Source organism: Rutilus rutilus, assembly GCF_951802725.1.
Source record: "Rutilus rutilus genome assembly, chromosome: 7".
NCBI lineage: Eukaryota > Metazoa > Chordata > Actinopteri > Cypriniformes > Leuciscidae > Rutilus > Rutilus rutilus.
In genome coordinates, this window is record NC_140221.1 from 27803055 (window position 1) to 27823501 (window position 20447).

General features: G+C 37.5%; 1 protein-coding gene across 3 annotated transcripts in view; it reads left to right on the plus strand.

The window, feature by feature from the left end:
- Window positions 1–20447, plus strand: part of dab2ipb (DAB2 interacting protein b) — a 163274-nt gene that overhangs the window by 66777 nt on the left and 76050 nt on the right. Inside the window, exon 1 of one of the 3 annotated variants that reach the window (XM_084413788.1) lies at window positions 8245–8769. The exons of the other annotated variants lie outside the window; for them this stretch is intronic. Coding sequence (XP_084269914.1) covers window positions 8646–8769 — 124 coding nt within the window. The 5' untranslated portion in view covers window positions 8245–8645. Of the gene's footprint in view, window positions 1–8244; window positions 8770–20447 lie in introns of those variants that run through there. 3 annotated transcript variants of the gene reach the window in all.

Here is a 20447-nt window from a genome sequence, read left to right on the forward strand (position 1 = left end):
CATGGGTTGACAGAGATCATCGCCCCAAGCGGTGAACCATTAAAATTTTTAAGTGTTTCGAAACATTTCGAAACAGTTATGACGTAATGAAGCCATGTTTACTGAAATCACGTGACTCTGGCAGTTTGATACACGCTCCGAACCATTGATTCGGAACAAAAGATTCGTAAAGGTTTCGAAGCTTCATGAAGCAGTGTTTTGAAATTGCCATCACTAGTTAATGCAATGCATATTTTTTCAAGTGCAATTCAACAAGCTTTTTAGTTTCAAAAACTTTTGGCATTATTTTACTTCCATATTATGAGCTCATCACATCACATTATTGTCTAAATTTACCAGCTATCCAAAATACAAAGAGAGATCTGACACAATTTTAAAATACATCTTTCCATTTGATGAAATTCTGACTAATAATTGATGTAATAGATTATGACAATGACATATGCTGCATTTTTTTAATTCTTTTTTAATTATTAATGTTTAATTTATTAGTTATAAGGCCACTCTGAACAGTAATTTGAAGCATATCTAAGAAACAGCACCAGTTTTTGGCTTGTCAGGATTGTGCTGATCATGGGTCAAGTTTGGACTTTCTTTGTGACAGATATACAGCATCATATGATGCGGGAGGAACTGGTATAAGTGAGAACTGATTAATAGCACAGGTCTAAAAATAAAAGCCTGAGAAAGGAAGGGTGGATTTGAGCATTATATAAAGGTCAAGAGCAGAGATGAAGATGATTTTTACACTGATACATTATTCACTATATCTGATTATAACAGACAGGCAATCAAGAGTGAGATAGGAACGCCTGTTTACTAGATCATCATATACAGACAGGGCCTAAAACTAACTTACCAGTGGAAATTCTCAATTCTATATTACAATTTCGATACCACAGCTAAAGCTACTAGCCTAATATAAATATAAAATTAAAACATTATTAAAGGCAAATAGTCAGTAAAGTCAGCAAAAAGTCAGTAATAAGAAAAAATATGCAAAACCACAAATAAATACAGTATTACAAATGAAATTAACAGTGCTTTTCAGGTTTTTCAGGTAGGTATAACAGTAGTCTCAGGTACAGAAATTTAATAAAGTAAGCAAATATAAAATAACACTGCATAGTCTTCAATGTATAAATTAAACATCCTAATTAATTAATCCTTATTAAAGTTACAAAAGTTATTCAGGCAAGATCAGTGAGTGATTTTTTTTCTTTGTCCTGTATTTGATTAACATTAAAAACACAGACAACAGCAGGAATATTGTCAATATGCTGTCACTTTATGAGCGAATGCACAATCTAATATACTGTTACACATTTGTTTACTTTCTCAACTAAGTTTACTTAAGACATAATGACTATGTTTACTAGTATACTCGTTATTTTTTTGTCATCATTTTGTGTGAATTTGTCCTCTCGAGCGCAAGAAGACGTGAAAGAGACCTTAGTTTAGTGAACAGCACGCGCTTCGGATGTCTGCGCGCACAAAACTTTCCACAGCGCGCGAGTAACGAAATGAGCTCCCTTTCACGTCTTCTTGTCTTGAACTTAAAAAAGGCTTAAACTTTCGTGAACGCTGGCCCGTCAACTGTCCCGAGCATTGTTCACATTTGTTCACGTTCATACATTGTTAGAATTCACAAAAATGTTACCGGCCAACTGGGGAGTGACACCGTTTCATATACTAATCGCATTTGGCGCTTGGCGAGTGTTAAGTTTAGGCCCTGGATACAGATCAAACATACACATTTTCTTTGACTCTTAAGAGAGCACTTGAACTGCTGCAAGTTTTCACATTTGGTTCGATTGATTGGTTTGAGTTCAATTTTGCCTCCTTTGATTTCTAGAGTTTGAAACATCAGTGTGAGTATACTTAGTTTATAGTGCTAGTGGCAGCTGTTCACCACTGTACACTGTAAAAAAATATATATTTACATGATTTATCACATTTTTTTCTTTTGTCAAATCAACTTAGATATTTTATGTTGTTCAGATAACATAATATTTAGAGTTTATGTTGATTAAATCAATTTCAACAAACATAAAATTATAAGGCATCCAGGTTACTTTAAGTTAAACCACCAATTATTATTTTTTACAGTGTATCTAGGAAACTTAGGAGGAGAAGACACTAGCTTTACAACAGACCTCAGTGTTTTGCTCCATGTGTAAAGACCAGTCAAAAATATATGGAGAAAGCTATTCATAAACATTCCAATTCTTCTTAATGGCAGTGACTCCTCCTGAATCCACACTAACCAGCCAATGGCACACATTTTCATGGTGCTCTCTCTAGTGGTGAAAGAAAACGTGTAGATTGGTGCTTGATTGTATCTCAAGTAAATTTGTACTTGAAAAGCATTTTACCTGTTCATTTCAGCTGCTAATGCATCTCTTTTTTGAGAAATGGACTTGAGAACAACTCTTTGAGTTTTCTCTTATGTATTTTACACTACCATTCATTATTATTCAAATTAAAATTTAATATATTACAAATGTAATTTATTCCTGTGATGGCAAAGCAGAATTTTTAGTAATCATTTCTCCAGAAATCATTCTAATATGCTGATTTGATGCTCAAGGAACATTTCTTCGTATTATCAATGTTGAAAACAATTATGCTACTTAATATGTTTGTGAAAACCATGATACATTTTTGCAGGATTCTTTGATGAACAAAGTTGAAAAGTGCAACATTTATTTGAAATAGAAATCTTTTGTAACTTGATAAATGTTAATCAATTGAATGTGTTCTTGCTGAATAAAAGTATTAATAAAAAATATAATATATATATATATTTGCTTTGTGTGTGTTCTTTGGCTTAATCAAGCACACTTTTTTTGTCTCCATAAGATGGCGCTGTGTGCACAGTGGAGAATCTGCCAAAGTCATCTCCAATGATGTAATAATAATAATACAAAATTATAAAAATGAAAATATCCTCACAAATATAGTAAAACATTTCAAAAACCAACTTGTGAGGACGTCTTCACTATTTTAATAGCTAATAAACCTAATAATGTCAGCAGGTATTTTTGAGGAATAGAGGTAGTTGTGAGTTGCTGTTGAAACAACCAGCATTGCTGCTCACTATAGCATTGTATTTTTGAATGCTGGTTTACTTACCAGGCTTAACCACTTAACAACTTAACCAGTAAAGTTGACTTGCCTTCCTGTGTGGAGTGCGGCCAAACACTGCAGCACAAGCAGGAAGCCATTAGGAGTCAGTGTAAGTAGACGCATGTATCTATCTTGTCTCACCTCATTTTCCCGGTTCCCTTTCTTTCACGCTCTTTGAAGAGCACATGAGTTATATGTTATCCATACTTCTCCTCCACCCATTTTCTACCTTTGTTCTTTCCTCTGTGGCGGTTAAATAACACGGTGTGTGGGATCACACAGTTTTAGGCTATTTGCAGTTTTAGGCTATTCAGCTCTTGAAGTTGTCAGTACAGTGTGTGCTGTTTTTCATTATAGAGTGGGGTGAGAAGAGGAATGCTCTTATAGCAATTCCCACTCTTTCAACCTTTCAACCTGTCATTGCCCCATTGTTTATCTCTTTGAACTTCTTCTCTTCTCATTGTGCTTCTTTAATGTGTTCTCAACCAGCTCGTTTCTCTATCCCACATCTCTTTTTGTTTCTGTTCCACACTTTTTACTGTTTTTGTGTGTGCAATTGTGATTTCTCAACAGATTGTTGGTTTCTTGAGAGTCATATCTGCACTTATACTGTATATAAGGGTATGTAAGGGTATGTATGGTCAACTGGCCATTAATTTAAAATAAAACTAAATTTTTGGCTGTACATTATCTCTCATATTACATGGCTACTCAAAGTCATCTGCTGACTACCTATAAAGAAATGACCAAAAATCCCATATACCTGTTCAAGTTCTACCTTTAAAGCAACAAGTTATTGGGTTAGTTCAAACAAAAATGGAAATTGTCATCATATACTAACCCTTGATCTTTCCAAACATGTATAACTTCCCAAACAAAAGAGGATTTTGTGAGAAATGTCTAAATGTGTTTTGTCCAATGGAAGTCAATGATCACCAAAACTGATTGGTTGCCCACATTCTTCAAAATATCTCATTTTTCAGTATTTAGTTTTTTTTGTGAACTATCCCTCTAATATAGATAATCAAAGTGAACAGGATTTTTTGTTGGTTTGTTGTTGTGTGTGTGTGTGTGTTTTTGTTCAACACTTACTTAGAGAATTTGAACATTGAACAACGATTGTTTAAAATCACATTGAGCTATTATAGCACTTGAAATGGTTTCTCTAAAGTTTTTATCTGTTCTTTTGTCTGCTTTATCCCAAAATGTTCTACTTTGGATCTTTTAGTGATATTATGCCCTTTTGTTCCTTTTGCAGTTTTTGTTAGAGAGAGAGAGAGAGAGAGAGAGTGTGTGTGTGTGTGTGTGTGTGTGTGTGTGTGTGTGTGTGTGTGTGTGTGTGTGTGTGTGTGTGTGTGTGTGTGTGTGTGTGTGTGTGTGTGTGTGTGTGTGTGTGTGTGTGTGTGTGTGTGTGTGAAACAAACTGTCAATAGAAAGATAAATGACATCTTTTACAGCACAGAAAAAGTGCTCTCTGTCTGCTCTCATTCTGCTTGCATTTTCTTTTTCTTGGGTGAAGTAGATCTTTTGATACTCTTCACATACAATGTCAGATAATAAGACACCGGTCAGACCAGCCTAAAATGTAATGCTTTCTTTTCTGAACAAAATCCCCTCCCTCAAACACACATACAGTACACACTGAATGATAATAAAGGCACATAAAGAAGAAAGAATGACATTGACTTTCAGTGAAATGAAATTAAGATTAAAAGTGTGTTGAGTATTAAGACAGACTGTTTTGTCTGCTACTCTTTCTTAAAGGAATAATTCACCCAAAAATAAAGTATGTCATTATTTACTCAGGCTGATGTATTATATATTTTAGTCATTATTCAGTGATAATCTTCCACTCCAGAACCTCTGCTCTCCAATTCATGAACAACTCATTCTGGTTTGTGAATACATCGTTCAGTTTGATTTGAAACAACTCAGGAGAATGATTCTTTTTGGATCTCAGTTTCAACTCAATGATCTGGCCACATCTGTTTTCAGCTCACTAGAAGAAAAGAATATCAGTTAAAAAATTACTTACATTTTTCAACTTACACTATCTTTCAAATGTTTGGGGTCAAATGTTTGGGGTTTAAATGTTTATGAAGGAAGTCTCTTATGCTCACCAAGGCTGCTTTTGTTTGATCAAAAATACAGTAAAAACCATAATACAGTGACATTTTAGTACATACAGTTTAAAATGTTTTTTATTTTGAATATTTTAAAAGGTATTTTTTCCTGTGATGGCAAAGCTGAATTTTCAATATCCGTTACTGCGGTCTCACATCATCCTTCAGAAATCATTCTATGCTGATTTGATGCTCAAGAAAGATTTCTTATTATTACCAATGTTGAAAACAGTTGTGGCTGCTCAATATTTTTGTGGAAACCATACTACATATTTTCAGGATTCTATGACGAATAGAAAGTTCAAAAGAACAGTATTTATTTGAAATAGAACTCTTTTGTAACATTATAAACATCTTTACAGTCACGTTTGATCAATTTAATGTATCCTTGCTGAATAAAAGTAGTAATTCCTTAAAAAAAAAATATATATATATATATATTTTTTTTTTTTGGAATAAAAAAGCTATGAAAAAGCTGCCTGAAAATTTTTTATTTGTATCCCAATAATAAAATTATAATTGTTAACAATGACATAATTTCCCTTTTTGGCTGAACTACCCCTTTAAGACAGTACAGTGTGTGTGTGTGTGTGTGTGTGTGTGTGTGTGTGTGTGTGTGTGTTGTGTGTGTGTGTTGTGTGTGTGTGTGTGTGTGTGTGTGTGTGTTGTGTGTGTGTGTGTGTGTGTGTTTTCCTATTATGGCATCTGGAAGGGCAAGATTGAGCATGCAAGAGATACAATCCTTTTAGAAAGTTCTCCAGTGTCCATCCCTTTTCTCTGACATTCACATTTGTGCACACAGTGAACGAATTTCCAAGTGTCCCAAGTCTAGCAAAGTCATGAGAACAGGAAATGACCTCGATTCTGAGTTTGCCCCCAAGTGTAACCCCAAGCAAACAGCTTGTGTTCACTGTTCAGACAAAGAACAGTGGACCAATGTGTGTTGTTATGAGTGTGTTACATATTTTCAATAAGTCTACAGGGACACATGGGGGAATATCCGGCCGTAATCCTGATGCTTGGGCTTTACAAGGGCTGAATTGATTCTCTGATTGACTGTTTTATGGCACTGGTCTTATTGTCACCTGGGGAGTCACAGCAGTCAAACAGAAGGGGGTTGGGCAGGGAATCGGTTGAAAGCAGGAAGGTTGAACGGATAACAATAGGCAAATTGAATGGAGAGTTGAAGTTTGTGTATCCAGCTTCCCTGAAAGAGACCGGTTACTCACACCGACGCACCAACAGGTTGTGTGACGTGTGCTGCATTGTGTTCACAGATATTGAGACCCTGATATTGTCTTTCCCTAGAGATGTCGTTCACCCAGAAAATGAAAATGTTGTCATAATTTATTCGCCCTAATGTCTTTAACCTGTATGCATTTCTTTCTTCTATGGAATACAAAAGAAGGTATTTTGAAGAATTTTTTTAATTTATTTTTTTAGCACTCTGACCTCCCCTGAACAGACAAAAATATTTGAGATATTCTTCAAAATACCTTCTTTTGTGTTCCACAGAAGAATGTCATACAGGTTTTGAACCACATGAGTGTGAATTAATGATGACAGAATTTTCAGTTTTGGTTAAATGTTCCGTTTAATTAAAACATACTTACTGTTATGTCACTCTGTATGTATTCTTTCAAGAACGTGTGTGTTTTCACATTTTTATAGTCAAACTCTAATAGTAAATCATTTGTAAATGTCTGTGCATGTGTGTCTTTGTGTCCATCTGTTCTGCTGTATTCCAGCTGCTTGACCTACACCCTCAGCACTGGCCCCTCATTGGCTGATGAGAACCTTATCTGGAGAAGTTAGTCTGGGCCCTTATGAGGATGCACATCTAAACCCTGGACTGGACTTTCTCTAAAATTGGAATAGAGCCTTGATTCAGACTCCATGATTTTAATTTGTGTCAGTCTTGAAGTGATCTTTGAAACAAACAGTATAATGTAATCTTTCTAAGAGGCATTCCGGCTTAGGACTGACTGTCAGTATTTGTTAGAAGACAAAACACAATAATGAAACTTCAAGATATCATCTTTACAGGTTTCAAACCTGCAGCCTTTGGCCGAAGCTTTGATCTCACAGACACGTTTGGTTTCGCTTTGCATCTGGACTGGTTTTTCAAAATTCCTCTGTCATGGGATTGAACTGGATGGATTACTGTGGTTGTGATATAAGCATGACTTATGAGGCACAGTTGTGTGTTTAGAACATTCTGGGTTTTTCTTAGCCAGCAAATGTTCTCCATATGTTTAAGAGTGGCCTTTGATGCAGAATATAGACTCCATCATTTGTGTCTGTTGAATTCGGTTCAAATGGCTATTTTTTTTTTTTTTTTTTGGCATGCAACATCTCTAATAGTAGATGTTTTACCAGTGGCTGTTTCGTAGGGCTCTAAAAAGCATGACATTCCTGTATATTTTCCCTGTCTGCAGCCTGTGACATCACAGCTTAGGATAAATAAGGAGATTTCAGATTGCATACTTTTCTAGACAAGTGCCATTAAGGTGAATAGGAATTGTAACGTCTGGTTTCATATTAAATTTTAAACTTGTCATAGTAATGTGACTCTTGTCATCTTATTGGGAAATAAATTCAAATTTGTAGGGAATAGAAATGGTCAAAAACTCAAACTCAGTAATCAACAAAGTAGAATTGCATAATAAAGAGAGAAGCAATTGTTTTGAAGCAGAAGTCTGATGAACTTCTCTTTTTATTTTTCAATTTTACATAAATAAATCTATACACGTGAAATGAAACCTCAGGTCACATTTCATATATATCATTTAATTAAAAAATATATTTTACATTGTCTTTATGTAACATATTATTTCTTACTTCCGTTTATTATTCTTTTTTCTGTTTATTTATTTATTAAATTATGGGGTGAAATATGACTGGTTCTTGACAGGTTTCATGGAATTCACCATATCTTCTGCAGATCCAGCCCTGGTTTTCCCACAAACTCTCCGCACAAACTTTGTCTTTTGGCTTTCTCTCTATGTGTTCAATGGCATACCTCTGCCTTCCTACTACTTGGAGGCTAAGTGTGTTAGAGAGAGAGAGAGAGAGAGAGAAAGAGAGAGAGAGAGAGAGAGAGAGAGAGAGAGAGAGAGCATGCGGCACTGGAGAGCATTTTGAGCTTTACCCCCTCAGTGAGAAGTCAAGCAACAGAGTGAAACAGAGAGACATAGAAAGCAAACCTCCTATAGTTGGACTTTTCCTAGCTCTCCAAGACTTGAGTACTGGAATGGATTTGCTCTAAAACTTTGGATGTCACTGCGCAACTGTGGAGTTTACGCACAGTAGGGATCTTTAAAGTTGTGTTGTCTGAGCGCGTATGTGAACCGTGCTTTGAGGCGTGAGTGTGACAGAAGTGTGCTCGGAGCTATGTCAGGTGTCACACGGAAAGGTTCTGGGAGACCAGGATATTACTACAGGCTCCTGGGTCGAACGAGGCTACAGAGACAACGCAGCCGCTCCAGGAGTAGAAGCAGAGCCACAAACAATAGGGGTAAACATCATGTTATAACTTTACTACTCTGTTTCTGAAATATATTCCTTCTCACCTTTTAAAAAAATATTTTGTTTAGTTAATAAATGGTGCTGTATATCTTGGTAATACCCATAACTGTTACACTGTCACAGTAGTAAAACATCATAACAGCCCACATTAGAGTGAAACTGCCATAAACACAGTTATTACCGCTTTGTTTATTGTAGCACTCTTGTTCACTTCTTTTGAAAAGTTCTTTTGGGAAATTATTCACATTATTTAAATTCTGAAGAAGAACATCTATTGAATAAAAAATGTATCTCTTTAATTTGCACTTCTCTTTAGTTCTAAAAAACTTGATGCAAACTCTTCCTCTTTAACCAGCTCATTTTTAGACTTGCTATTAATGTTTCATTTCACAGCCTAGTAACTAGATATTGAAGGGGACACATGTCATTTAATATTCAAAATAGTTGTTGCACTGAGTCTTTGTTGCATTACTGGTAGGACTTTTTTCAGAGCCTCTTTCTGCAGGTTAAATCTTTATGCCAGTAGGTGGCGATCAGTGTTTTTGTATATTATGAAAGAGTCATTTACCCTGGTAATCCAGAGTTCTCGCGAGAGCACAAGTTGAATTTGCTCAGCGAGTTACTCTGGTGTCGAATAATGATGCTCATTAAATATGCCCCTCGATCTGAGCTGCACCAATCACATCGGGTTATCTGATATAGGCGGGCCTGAGTAGGGTTGGGTATCGTCAGAGAATGTCTAATAGGAAGAGAATTGGCACTCTCTGCTTACTTCCGGGTTCTGGATTGGTTGCAGTAACACGTCTCTGTCCATGCGGGGGCGCTCGCGAGCGAGTGCAGAATGAATGGAGGTCTATGGCGAAAAACCCTCAAAATCCACTTTTCTCAGGATATAATTTTTTGTCTAGTAATTTGAATGTTGTATTCGAAAGGAGATGCAAAGAAATTACACATTGCTGGGTGTTAGATTTTTTAGAGCCACTTATTTGGTTTAAAAAGTCTTTTAAAATGTCAATGACATCAGAATGCTGACGTCATTAGCAGAATGCTAGCGTGTTATGGGCAACAACAACTCAACCTGTAAGAAATCGAAAAGAAATAAGTACTCGTTCATTCAACTTTCGACCTATAACCTATGTTGAACTTGCAAAGCCTACAATAAAATCTGAGATTTCTCAACGGCAATCGGGTGAAAGAGACACATTTAGCCGTATAGCCCCATTGACTCCCATTCAGTCTGCACTCGCTCGCGATCACCCCCAGTGGAATTCTAATGGAACTGCAACCAAAATCAATACAATGGGGCTGAATAGGGAGTGCCAAGGCTCTCCGTAGACGGGCTCTGGTATCGTTTCATTTTTAGCGATTCCGATTCTGCTTATCGAATCCGGTTCTTATCGATTCTTGTTTCCGATTCCAATATTTTTTGGAGGGAGAAAAAAGGGCAAATACTTGAAGAATAAATATTTCTACCTTTTATTCTTGCCAATTTTAAGCAATAACCAATAAAATGGCTAAAATGAAAGGAGTCTCTTCATATAAAGTTGTTGATTACATTATTACTCCAGTAGGTGGCAAAAATCGACTGTTTTTTTCATTGAGTTATTTATTCAAGAAGACTCGAGAGATTCGTTCAAAAACGTTGAATCATTCATTCATTAAACAAGTATTTATGAGACACTGAATTAATTAGTGTTTGAATTAATTATTCAAAAAATTGACTATTAGACAAAACATGTTATTCTGAGTAGTTGTCTGATGTATGTAATCGTGATAAAATAAACAAAATAAAAATGATTGATTGATGATTTTAAGCCACATAGATTCCTGAATTAGGGACCGTTCACATATCGCGTCTAAAAATGCATGGAAAAGCACGGCCGAACCGCTTTCTCCTTCTTTCCACAAGCGCTTGCGCTCCCTTGGCGTCTGTCGTTGCTATGCAACCATGAACTGCGCTTTCCATGATGACGACGAGGAAGTATCAGCAAAGGATTAATTGATTTATAGCCCTTGCATTAGCTTTACTAGGCTACTGCACACCGCTTGCGGCATTCTGAAAAGTTGAGATGTTTTCATCTCGCCGAGGCATAGGCGCATCTGCAAAAACGAGCGCCACGCACCGCATGCTCGTCGTGCCCATGGTCGTGCCCACGGCCCACGTCGCTTCTATTATGAACGTGCTTGCTGTGCGCCTACATTTGAAATAACGATTTTGCAACTGTCCCAAAGTCAGGAATCGATAAGAGGAATCGTAATGCGTGCGTCTTATCGAATACCCGGTTTTTGGAAATTTGTTACCAGTTCTAAAATGGAACCGGTTCTCGATACCCAACCCTAGGCCTGAGGCGAGCTAAACAGATGACACAGTGCTGTGACGTCGAAGTCATTAGTAAACATTGCAAGATGGCTATGGATGAACACCAGTTGTTTGAAATGGCTTTGGCCGCTACAATGAACGAGTTAGACTTGGCTTTTTATCTAAGACAGGAACAGAAGACGCCGCTCGAATCGTTCCTTTGCAAGAAGGACGTTTTTGCTGTTTTGCCAACCGGATACGGTAAGAGTCTAATCTACCAGTTAGCTCCGCTGGTAGCTAAGCGTATGGGGTTTATTGTTGTGATTGGTCGTAGTGTTATCCAATTGTGATTGGTCGTAGTGTTATCCAATTGCGTGCAGTGAGATTTTCAAATGCATGCTTGGTGCCACCCCTCGAGCTGGGCGATTTTCATTAGTCGACGCCAGACCATTAATCTTTTATATTTAGGTCTGGATTTCCAGGCTACTGTAAGAGTCATTCACTCAGCCAATCGTCTCTACAACTGAATGTGTTGCTTTTTCAATGCTGAACAACTGATTCTGCTTTGACTTTGTTTGGAACAATTGTTTTTTTACAACAGTTACAATGTCTAATTTGACATGTATTTATTCATAACATAATTCTGTAATGTGAAGTACAGTATTAATTTCGTGTTCATAGAAATGTGGTATAAAAGTAAAATCAACATTGAGTAATTATGTCTGTGGCCAAATCACAGCTGTTTTCACATTCTGTACTAAAGCACAGTAAATATTATGCGATTTGTATTTTTCATTTTTCATGTATTTTCTGATTATCTTCTTTAAAGGTACAATATGCAAGAATTTTGCATTAAAATATCCCATAATCTCAAGGCCAGTGTTATATAGTTTGTTAAGTTGATTACTTACAATATCCCAAATGTTTCCAACTATTTTTAAATCGTGAGAAAATTGCGATTTTAACCAAGGAAACGGGGCGTTAGAGCAGGGGGGAGCTGGGAGTCGCCAGTCAATTGCGTCATATCCGCGTTACCCTCAGTTTCCGCTCGTACTGCCTGGAGTCCTGGACAAATGCGGAAGTTGTAGTTGTAGCGTCTATCAAGACAAAGCATGCTTAATTTTATATTTTCCAAATTTAGCATTCGGTAATAGTTATGTTTATGTAAGGGAAGTATTATTGCTTTAGATTTGTGTTTAGTTCATTGACATTGTTTATCATGTCTGGTGTTTATGGCCATGCAAATAAATATAGCATGTGTTATACATAAAGATTAATCAGTATTTTGGCAAATGATGTGGGTATGTTCGAATGTACTTTTACAACAATTGTTTAGAACACGTAAAACTGCGCCGCGTTATCACAACAATGAATTCGACATACAGTAACATCTATGATAACCAATTTAGTATTAAACCTTACTTTTCTTGCGGTTAATTCATTTTAATGAAATAAAAGTGTGATGAGGTTCAAGAGTCAGGAAGGAAGAAGACAGGGGTCGGCGTGACTGGGACTCGTACTTTATTAAAATAAAGCAAAACAAACAAAAGTCGTGCACAACGCGCATTCACCGTGGCAACCGCGACGGCACAAAACAGTTCAAAAATGAGAGCTCGGATCCACCGGTTTTCTTTCTCTGCGTCCAATTTTCTCTTCAGTCTCTCTCTCGTTCCAGCGCGCGGCTTAAAAGCGGTCTCTCCACGCCGATCACAGCAATAAGACACAGGTGTTCGTCATTTGCACTTGACCTACTTGCTCGTCTCTTCTCTCTCCCATTACAGACCGCGCTGAACCACGCTCCCCTCGCCACAAAAAGCATGTCATTATAAAAAAAGACCTTAGCCTCATCCATGAACATGATTTTTCGGTTCCCGTCTGACTGATTTACATCCACGGTGGAGTTTAAAACGACAGTTCCCATCATTCCACGCTCCTTCACATCGTCATCAAGCTACGCCGTTGTTGTTGTTTGGAATGTAGCGCCCTCTAGCGGCAAAAAATTCTTGCATATTGTAGCTTTAACTTTTCGTTCCCTCTGAACTTGAGTATTTTAGGTTTCATGTACAAAAAGCTTAGTCACTCCATCAGTTTAGTGTCAGTTTTAACACCTAAGTGTCACCAGGACAGAACCGCACAAGCCGTAAATTTGAGTTAATGAGTCCTCATGCGGAGTGGGCGGAGTGAGCGTCTGTGTGTGGAGAGGGGGTTATTATCTGCTATAACTTTGAGGTTAACGGATTAGTTCACTTCAGAATTAAAAATTTACTGATAATTTACTCATCCCCACGTCATCCAAGATGTTCATGTCTATCTTTCTTCAGTCGAAAAAGAAATTAAGGTTTTTGAAGAAAACATTCCAGGATTTTTCTCCATATAGTGGACTTCAATGGGGACTAACGGGTTGAAGGTCCAAATTGCATTTTCAATGCAACTTCAAAGAGCTCTGCACTATCCCGGGGAATAAGGGCGTTATCCAGTGAGACGATCGGTCATTTTCTATAAAATAAAAAAATATATACTTTTTAACCACAAATGCTCGTCTTGCACGTCCACGACGTCATGCATTACGTAATCACGTTGGAAAGGTCAGGCGGTAACGTGACTGTAAGGTAGGGTGAAAAACTCCATCTCATTTTCTACTCCAACTTCAAAATCGTCCGACATCGTTATTTTACCCTTTTTTTTTTTTTTTTTTTTGTAAAGGGCATTTGACTTAGTCTTTGCATGTTCATTTTGTAAACACTAGGTCTGTACTTACGCCTACATCACGCGTGACCTGTGAACGTGAACGTGAACGCATAATGTGTGGCGCATCACAGCTATTGCAAGACGAGCATTTGTGGTTACAAAGTATAAAAATGTTAATTGTTTTTTAGAATATGACTGATCGTTTCGCTAGATAAGACCTTTATTCCTCGGCTGGGATCGTGTAGAGCTCTTTGAAGCTGGACTGAAACAACAATTTGGACCTTCAACCCGTTGATAACCATTGAAGTCCACTATATGGAGAATCCTGGAATTATTTTCTCAAAAACCTTAATGTCTTTTCGACTGAAAAAAGTAAAACATAAATATCTTGGATGACGTGGGGGTGAGTAAATTATCAATACATTTTAATTCTGAAGTGAACTAATCCTTTAAACAACAAGACAGGTGACCAGCCACAAGTATTAAACCTGACACAACAAACTCTTTTACTCACAATTTTTCAAACCAGTCAGGCAGGATCTCAGTAGTTCAGTATGGCTCAACAAGCGCCTGCACTCTCTCTCACACACATGCTCTGTGTAATTTCAGATGTGATGGCTGTGAATGGCTCCTTTAAACTCTCATCCAGGTTATGGCTATCTGGGCTCATTACATGGGGTCGATTGAGATCCCTGAGTCATTCCAACACAAATTCAATCACTGAGAGAATCAATTCATGTAGTAGATGAGGTGCTTTGTGATGGGGCTTTTTTAATGGCACAGCTGTTTTGGGGACTTTGCAGCTTCAAGGTGACATCACTGTGATAAACTTTTGAAGTGAAAGGCAGTCCCTCCAGAATACAACACAGAATCAACAAAATGCCTAATTTTTTTTGCAATCCTGCATAATTCCCCATTTCACTAGAAAATTATCTAAATTATAAAAATTATTTGTAATTATCTAACTGAATTTTCCATAAGTTGTAATGTATTTATATTTATATATATATATATATATATATATATATATATATATATATATATACAGTGGGGAGAACAAGTATTTGATACACTGCCGATTTTGCACTTACAAAGCATGTAGAAGTCTGTAATTTTTATCATAGGTACTCTTCAACTGTGAGTGACGGAATCTAAAACAAAAATCCAGAAAATCACATTGTATGACTTTTAAGTAATTAATTTGCATTTTATTGCATGACATAAGTATTTGATACATCAGAAAAGCAGAACTTAATATTTGGTACAGAAACCTTTGTTTGCAAAGGTCATACATTTCCTGTAGTTCTTGACCAGGTTTGCACACACTGCAGCAGGGATTTTGGCCCACTCCTCCATACAGACCTTCTCCAGATCCTTCAGGTTTCGGGGCTGTCGCTGGGCAATACGGACTTTCAGCTCCCTCCAAAGATTTTCTTTTGGGTTCAGGTCTGGAGACTGGCTAGGCCACTCCAGGACCTTGAGATGCTTCTTACAGAGCCACTCCTTAGTTGCCCTGGCTGTGTGTTTCGGGTCGTTGTCATGCTGGAAGACCCAGCCACGACCCATCTTCAATGCTCTTACTGAGGGAAGGAGGTTGTTGGCCAAGATCTCGCGATACATGGCCCCATCCATCCTCCCCTCAATACGGTGCAGTCGTCCTGTCCCCTTTGCAGAAAAGCATCCCCAAAGAATGATGTTTCCACCTCCATGCTTCACGGTTGGGATGGTGTTCTTGGGGTTGTACTCATCCTTCTTCTTCCTCTAGACACGGCAAGTGGAGTTTAGACCAAAAAGCTCTATTTCTGTCTCATCAGACCACGTGACCTTCTCACATTCCTCCTCTGAATCATCCAGATAGTCATTGGCAAACTTCAGACGGGCCTGGGCATGCGCTGGCTTGAGCAGGGGGACCTTGCATGTGCTGCAGGATTTTAATCCATGACGGCGTAGTGTGTTACTAATGGTTTTCTTTGAGACTGTGGTCCCAGCTCTCTTCAGGTCATTGACCAGGTCCTGCTGTGTAGTTCTGGGCTGATCCCTCACCTTCCTCATGATCATTGATGCCCCACGATGTGAGATCTTGCATGGTGCCCCAGACTGAGGGAGATTGACCTTCATCTTGAACTTCTTCCATTTTCTAATAATTGCGCCAACAGTTGTTGCCTTCTCACCAAACTGCTTGCCTATTAGGGGTGGTTAATCTGTCTGATTTCCCGATTCGATTCGATTACGATTATTGAAGTCCCGATTCGATTACAGTCGATTTTCGATTATTAACGATTCTCGATTAGCGATTATTGATTTTCCAGTTCACAACAGTAAACGAAAATACACTACAAAGTGATTGCAGTATTAAAAAAAGTCAGCTGCTGAATTACTTAACTCTTTTATTGAGTAACAACTCAAAGCACTTTCTGTGTCGTGTAGTTATAACTTCAGAATTATTTGTATGTAGCTTATGTTCTGTAGAACACAGAAATGAATACATCACATTGTGTTGTGACTCATCAAGTTGAACTAAACAATAACAAATAAATGAAAGGCTTATTTCCTTTAGGAAGTAGATCAGAACCAACATACTGTAGAAATTGGACAATTTTCTTCTAGAAAGACAAGGTGTTCAGCTAAAGATATTAAATAGCAGTCCCAAACTAGCATTTGTTAATACAATGTTGGTATGAGCCACCACAGTATTTTACAAATATAAAAAATAACACAAAGTGAAAATAAAGTGGCATTTTGGCGTTAATATTGAAACGACAGTTACCATGGTGAATACACAATACTAACAAGAACTGTTAATGAACCATGGAAACTGCTCCTGGTGAATAGAATGAAAATCATCCCTGCATGCAAATCCTTCTCAGCTAACACACGACGTACCAGTAACGTGATTTATTGGTATTTTACTTTTATTTCATGACTTACTAATTTACAACGTAACAACGTTGCATGCTCGTAGTTTCCTTTGCACTTTGCACTATACAGTGAAGCGATACACAGCGCGCCCCTCCGCATTTGCGCGTGCAATTGAAGAGTGTGCGCTACGAGTACAGTATAACGGCTGACAGGACAGGAACGTCCGTTTTTCTGAGGTGAAATACTTTTTATTTCAGCGTACACATACGTCACTGCCTGGTAGTTCCTATATTGTGCTGGGTTTTCTGAAGTAGTTGTGATTCGCCTCTCATAACATAACATGCTCTAAATGCACGCAGAGTGGATTTTTTTTTTTTTTTTTTTTTTTTGCGGCTTTGAACGATTACGTAATCCTGGCATCAATTTTTTTTTTTTTTTTATAAAAAATAGATTTTTGAAAATTTAATAATCGATTCATACTCGTCCATAACATACTCGCGATTAATCAATAATCGATTTTTTTCACCACCCCTATTGCCTATTGTCCTGTAGCCCATCCCAGCCTTGTGCAGGTCTACAATTTTATCCCTGATGTCCTTACACAGCTCTCTGGTCTTGGCCATTGTGGAGAGGTTGGAGTCTGTTTGATTGAGTGTGTGGACAGGTGCAGTTAATACAGGTAATGAGTGGAGAACAGGAGGGCTTCTTAAAGAAAAACTAACAGGTCTGTGAGAGCCGGAATTCTTACTGGTTGGTAGGTGATCAAATACTTATGTCATGCAATAAAATGCAAATTAATTATTTAAAAATCATACAATGTGATTTTCTGGATTTTTGTTTTAGTCACTTCAAGTCTCTCACAGTTGAAGTGTACCTATGATAAAAATTACAGACCTCTACATGCTTTGTAAGTAGGAAAACCTGCAAAATCGGCAGTGTATCAAATACTTGTTCTCCCCACTGTATATATATATATATGTTAGATTTTATATATTATATATTATTTCAGATTTGTGAAGAATTGGTAAGGCTGTGCACCACACCACAGTCTTTCCAAGTCAAAAAAAAAATGTCCATAGGTCATTTTACAAGTTAAAATGTATCAAATGTATCGCAAATTTCTGGGAATTACCACCACAAAATCGGTCATTTTGATAAAAGAAAATCTGAAAAAAATTGCAAAATCATGGTGGAACTGAAAAGGTTCCAGAAGCAGTAATTTATAGACAAGAGTATAATGTTTAGGATAGAAGTCTTAAGCTCAGTGTGTGTGTGTGTGTGTGTGTGTGTGTGTGTGTGTGTGTGTGTGTGTGTGTGTGTGTGTGTGTGTGTGTGTGTGTTTTTGCTCGATTTATAATGATATTCTCTGTTAAGTGACTCATGCACAATGGAGTACAAGTATGTGTGGGTTTTAATTTATCAAGATTTTTGTTTGACGGAGGGAGAGAGATTCAGAAAGCTTTCCAGTTGAGTGAGTGATTGTCATAAAAGTTTTTGCATGTTTTTGTAGGTGTGGATGTACTTACAGTACCGGTCCATTGAATAAAATGAACAAATGCAACTTTTTGTTTTTGATAATGATTTTAGTAAATGTTCAAATGAACATGGATTAATAAATGCTTTAGAAGTATTTTTCATTTGTAGTTCATACAAATATAGTTAACTAATGTTAACAAATGTAACCATTTTGTTATTATTATTATAACCAATACATTATTATTTTATATTCACAATATATTCACATCTTATTTTCCTTCAATCAGAATCAAATTTCAGAGAGCTGTGTAAAAAAAAAAAAAAAAAAAACATACAAACTTATTATGATTCGTGTGAAGATGCACATCATCATTGGAATCATGCAAATTGAGTGTACTTGGAACAGAATTATGAGCTTTGTTATCTGCGGTGCTGCATGGGTTCTGCTGTCTGATATCGTATCAGTTCATGCCTGACACAAGATGACAGCACTTTGGATCTGAATATTCAAATTCTGCCCCAGTATGAGGTAATGGTGCCTCCATGAGCTCACCTGAGCTCAACCCTCTTACATAACCAATTACACACACACACCCCACACAGGGAGGATAAACACACTTAATAACACTGTTTGAGCTTGTTCGAGAACATGCATAAGATCTGGAGAGCAAATTGTAGCCTCTACGTACTGTATAGTAAGACATGCATCCACCACAGCCAGCTGCATGTGAGTGTTTGTAGAGTGTGTTTTCTTTCTATCTCTCGCTTCCTTCCTCCCCTCTGTTCATTTTTGATAATACAGCATTACATCACCACTGTCCCAGCTGCTAAATGGACAACATGTGAAACATACACACTGTGTGAGGAATAACCTGTTCTGGGAAGTTACAGGACAAACCCAGCTCTTCCCACAGTTGATGCGTTTTCTGCTATGCTATGGTTATTAATGTCTGATTAGGAAACACATGGGATCATGATACTGTAAGTGGGCTTAGCGGGCTACTGACAGTTGCTTGCAGCTGTGGGTTTCACATGTTTACTTTGCATTATCTCACAGGAACGAAATGTTAGAAGATTATGGTAGAGATTGTCCTGTACTAGTGATGCAGGACCAGTTTCACAGTTTCTTACTCTAGCTATGACCCAGATGAATACGGAGAAGCTGAGTGTCACTTTGTTGGAGTCGTGACACATTGAGTCATGGTACTGGGGCAAAGTGGGTTCGAGTTTGGCTCACAACACACCTTGAACATCTTTTCATCATCATTTCCTATCTACTGCTGTGGCCAAGTAGTTAATGCATTCCAGTCCCATTCTTACCTATTCTCATTGCTGTCTGTGGTCTGGTGGTTATTGTATTCGAATCAACGCATTAGCCTGTGGTGCTCATGTTGGACAGTGCTAAGTCTGTCTGACTCGCAATACTTCCTGATCCCAGTCTCATTTCTTCTTTTGACTGTCTTTGTTATACTGATAAACTGAATGCATTTTAAATACACAATAACCAGATTTAAATATTTATCATCAATAAATCCACTTTGTTTCAATCCTTCACTTTTGTTTTTGTCATGTCTCTATAGAGCTCAGGCCTAGTAGTTAGAGCATGCGATTTGGGGCTAATGTGGGCAACGTGAAGTTAAATCTGGTACGCAACACTTTCGGGTCCCATTTCTTTTCCCCTTCATTTCTTATCATCTCTTCACTTTAATTATGTCATGTCTCCACATAGTTGTGGCCTATAGTTGGTGCATGTGATTTGATACGTGGTGCTAACATGGGCAAGAAGAGGTTGAATTTGGCTCATTTTCTGATCCCCATCATTTTCTGTCATCTCTTCATTATATTTGTTGTCATGTTTCGTACAGAACTGTGGTTTAGTAGTTAGTACAGGTGCTTTCATACATTGTGCTGTGGTCGCTTATAGACAACTTTTAGCTATACCTGGCTCAGAGTTTTCTTATTCCCACTTCTTCTCCTCATACTTTTCTGTAACCTCACAACTATGCCTAGTAACAAAAAGGCTGAATTGATCATACTCTGTGCTTAGAAGTTAGGAAAAACAGTTGAATGCTGTAGAGAATGTTGATGGATTTGAACCGCAATCCTGCTGGAGATTCCATTTAAGCATTGCATCTATTTTTACATGAAACTCAAAGAGTGATCTGATAAAAATGTCTGCAACTTTCATAGTGTGTGTGTGTGTGTGTGTGTGTGTGTGTGTGTGTGTGTGTGTGTGTGTGTGTGTGTGTGTGTGTGTGTGTGTGTACAGTTAAAAGCTATAGTGTAATCCAGAGAGTGCAAACTTAACTGAAGATCTGGGTCAGGCTGGAAAATCAAAACAGACA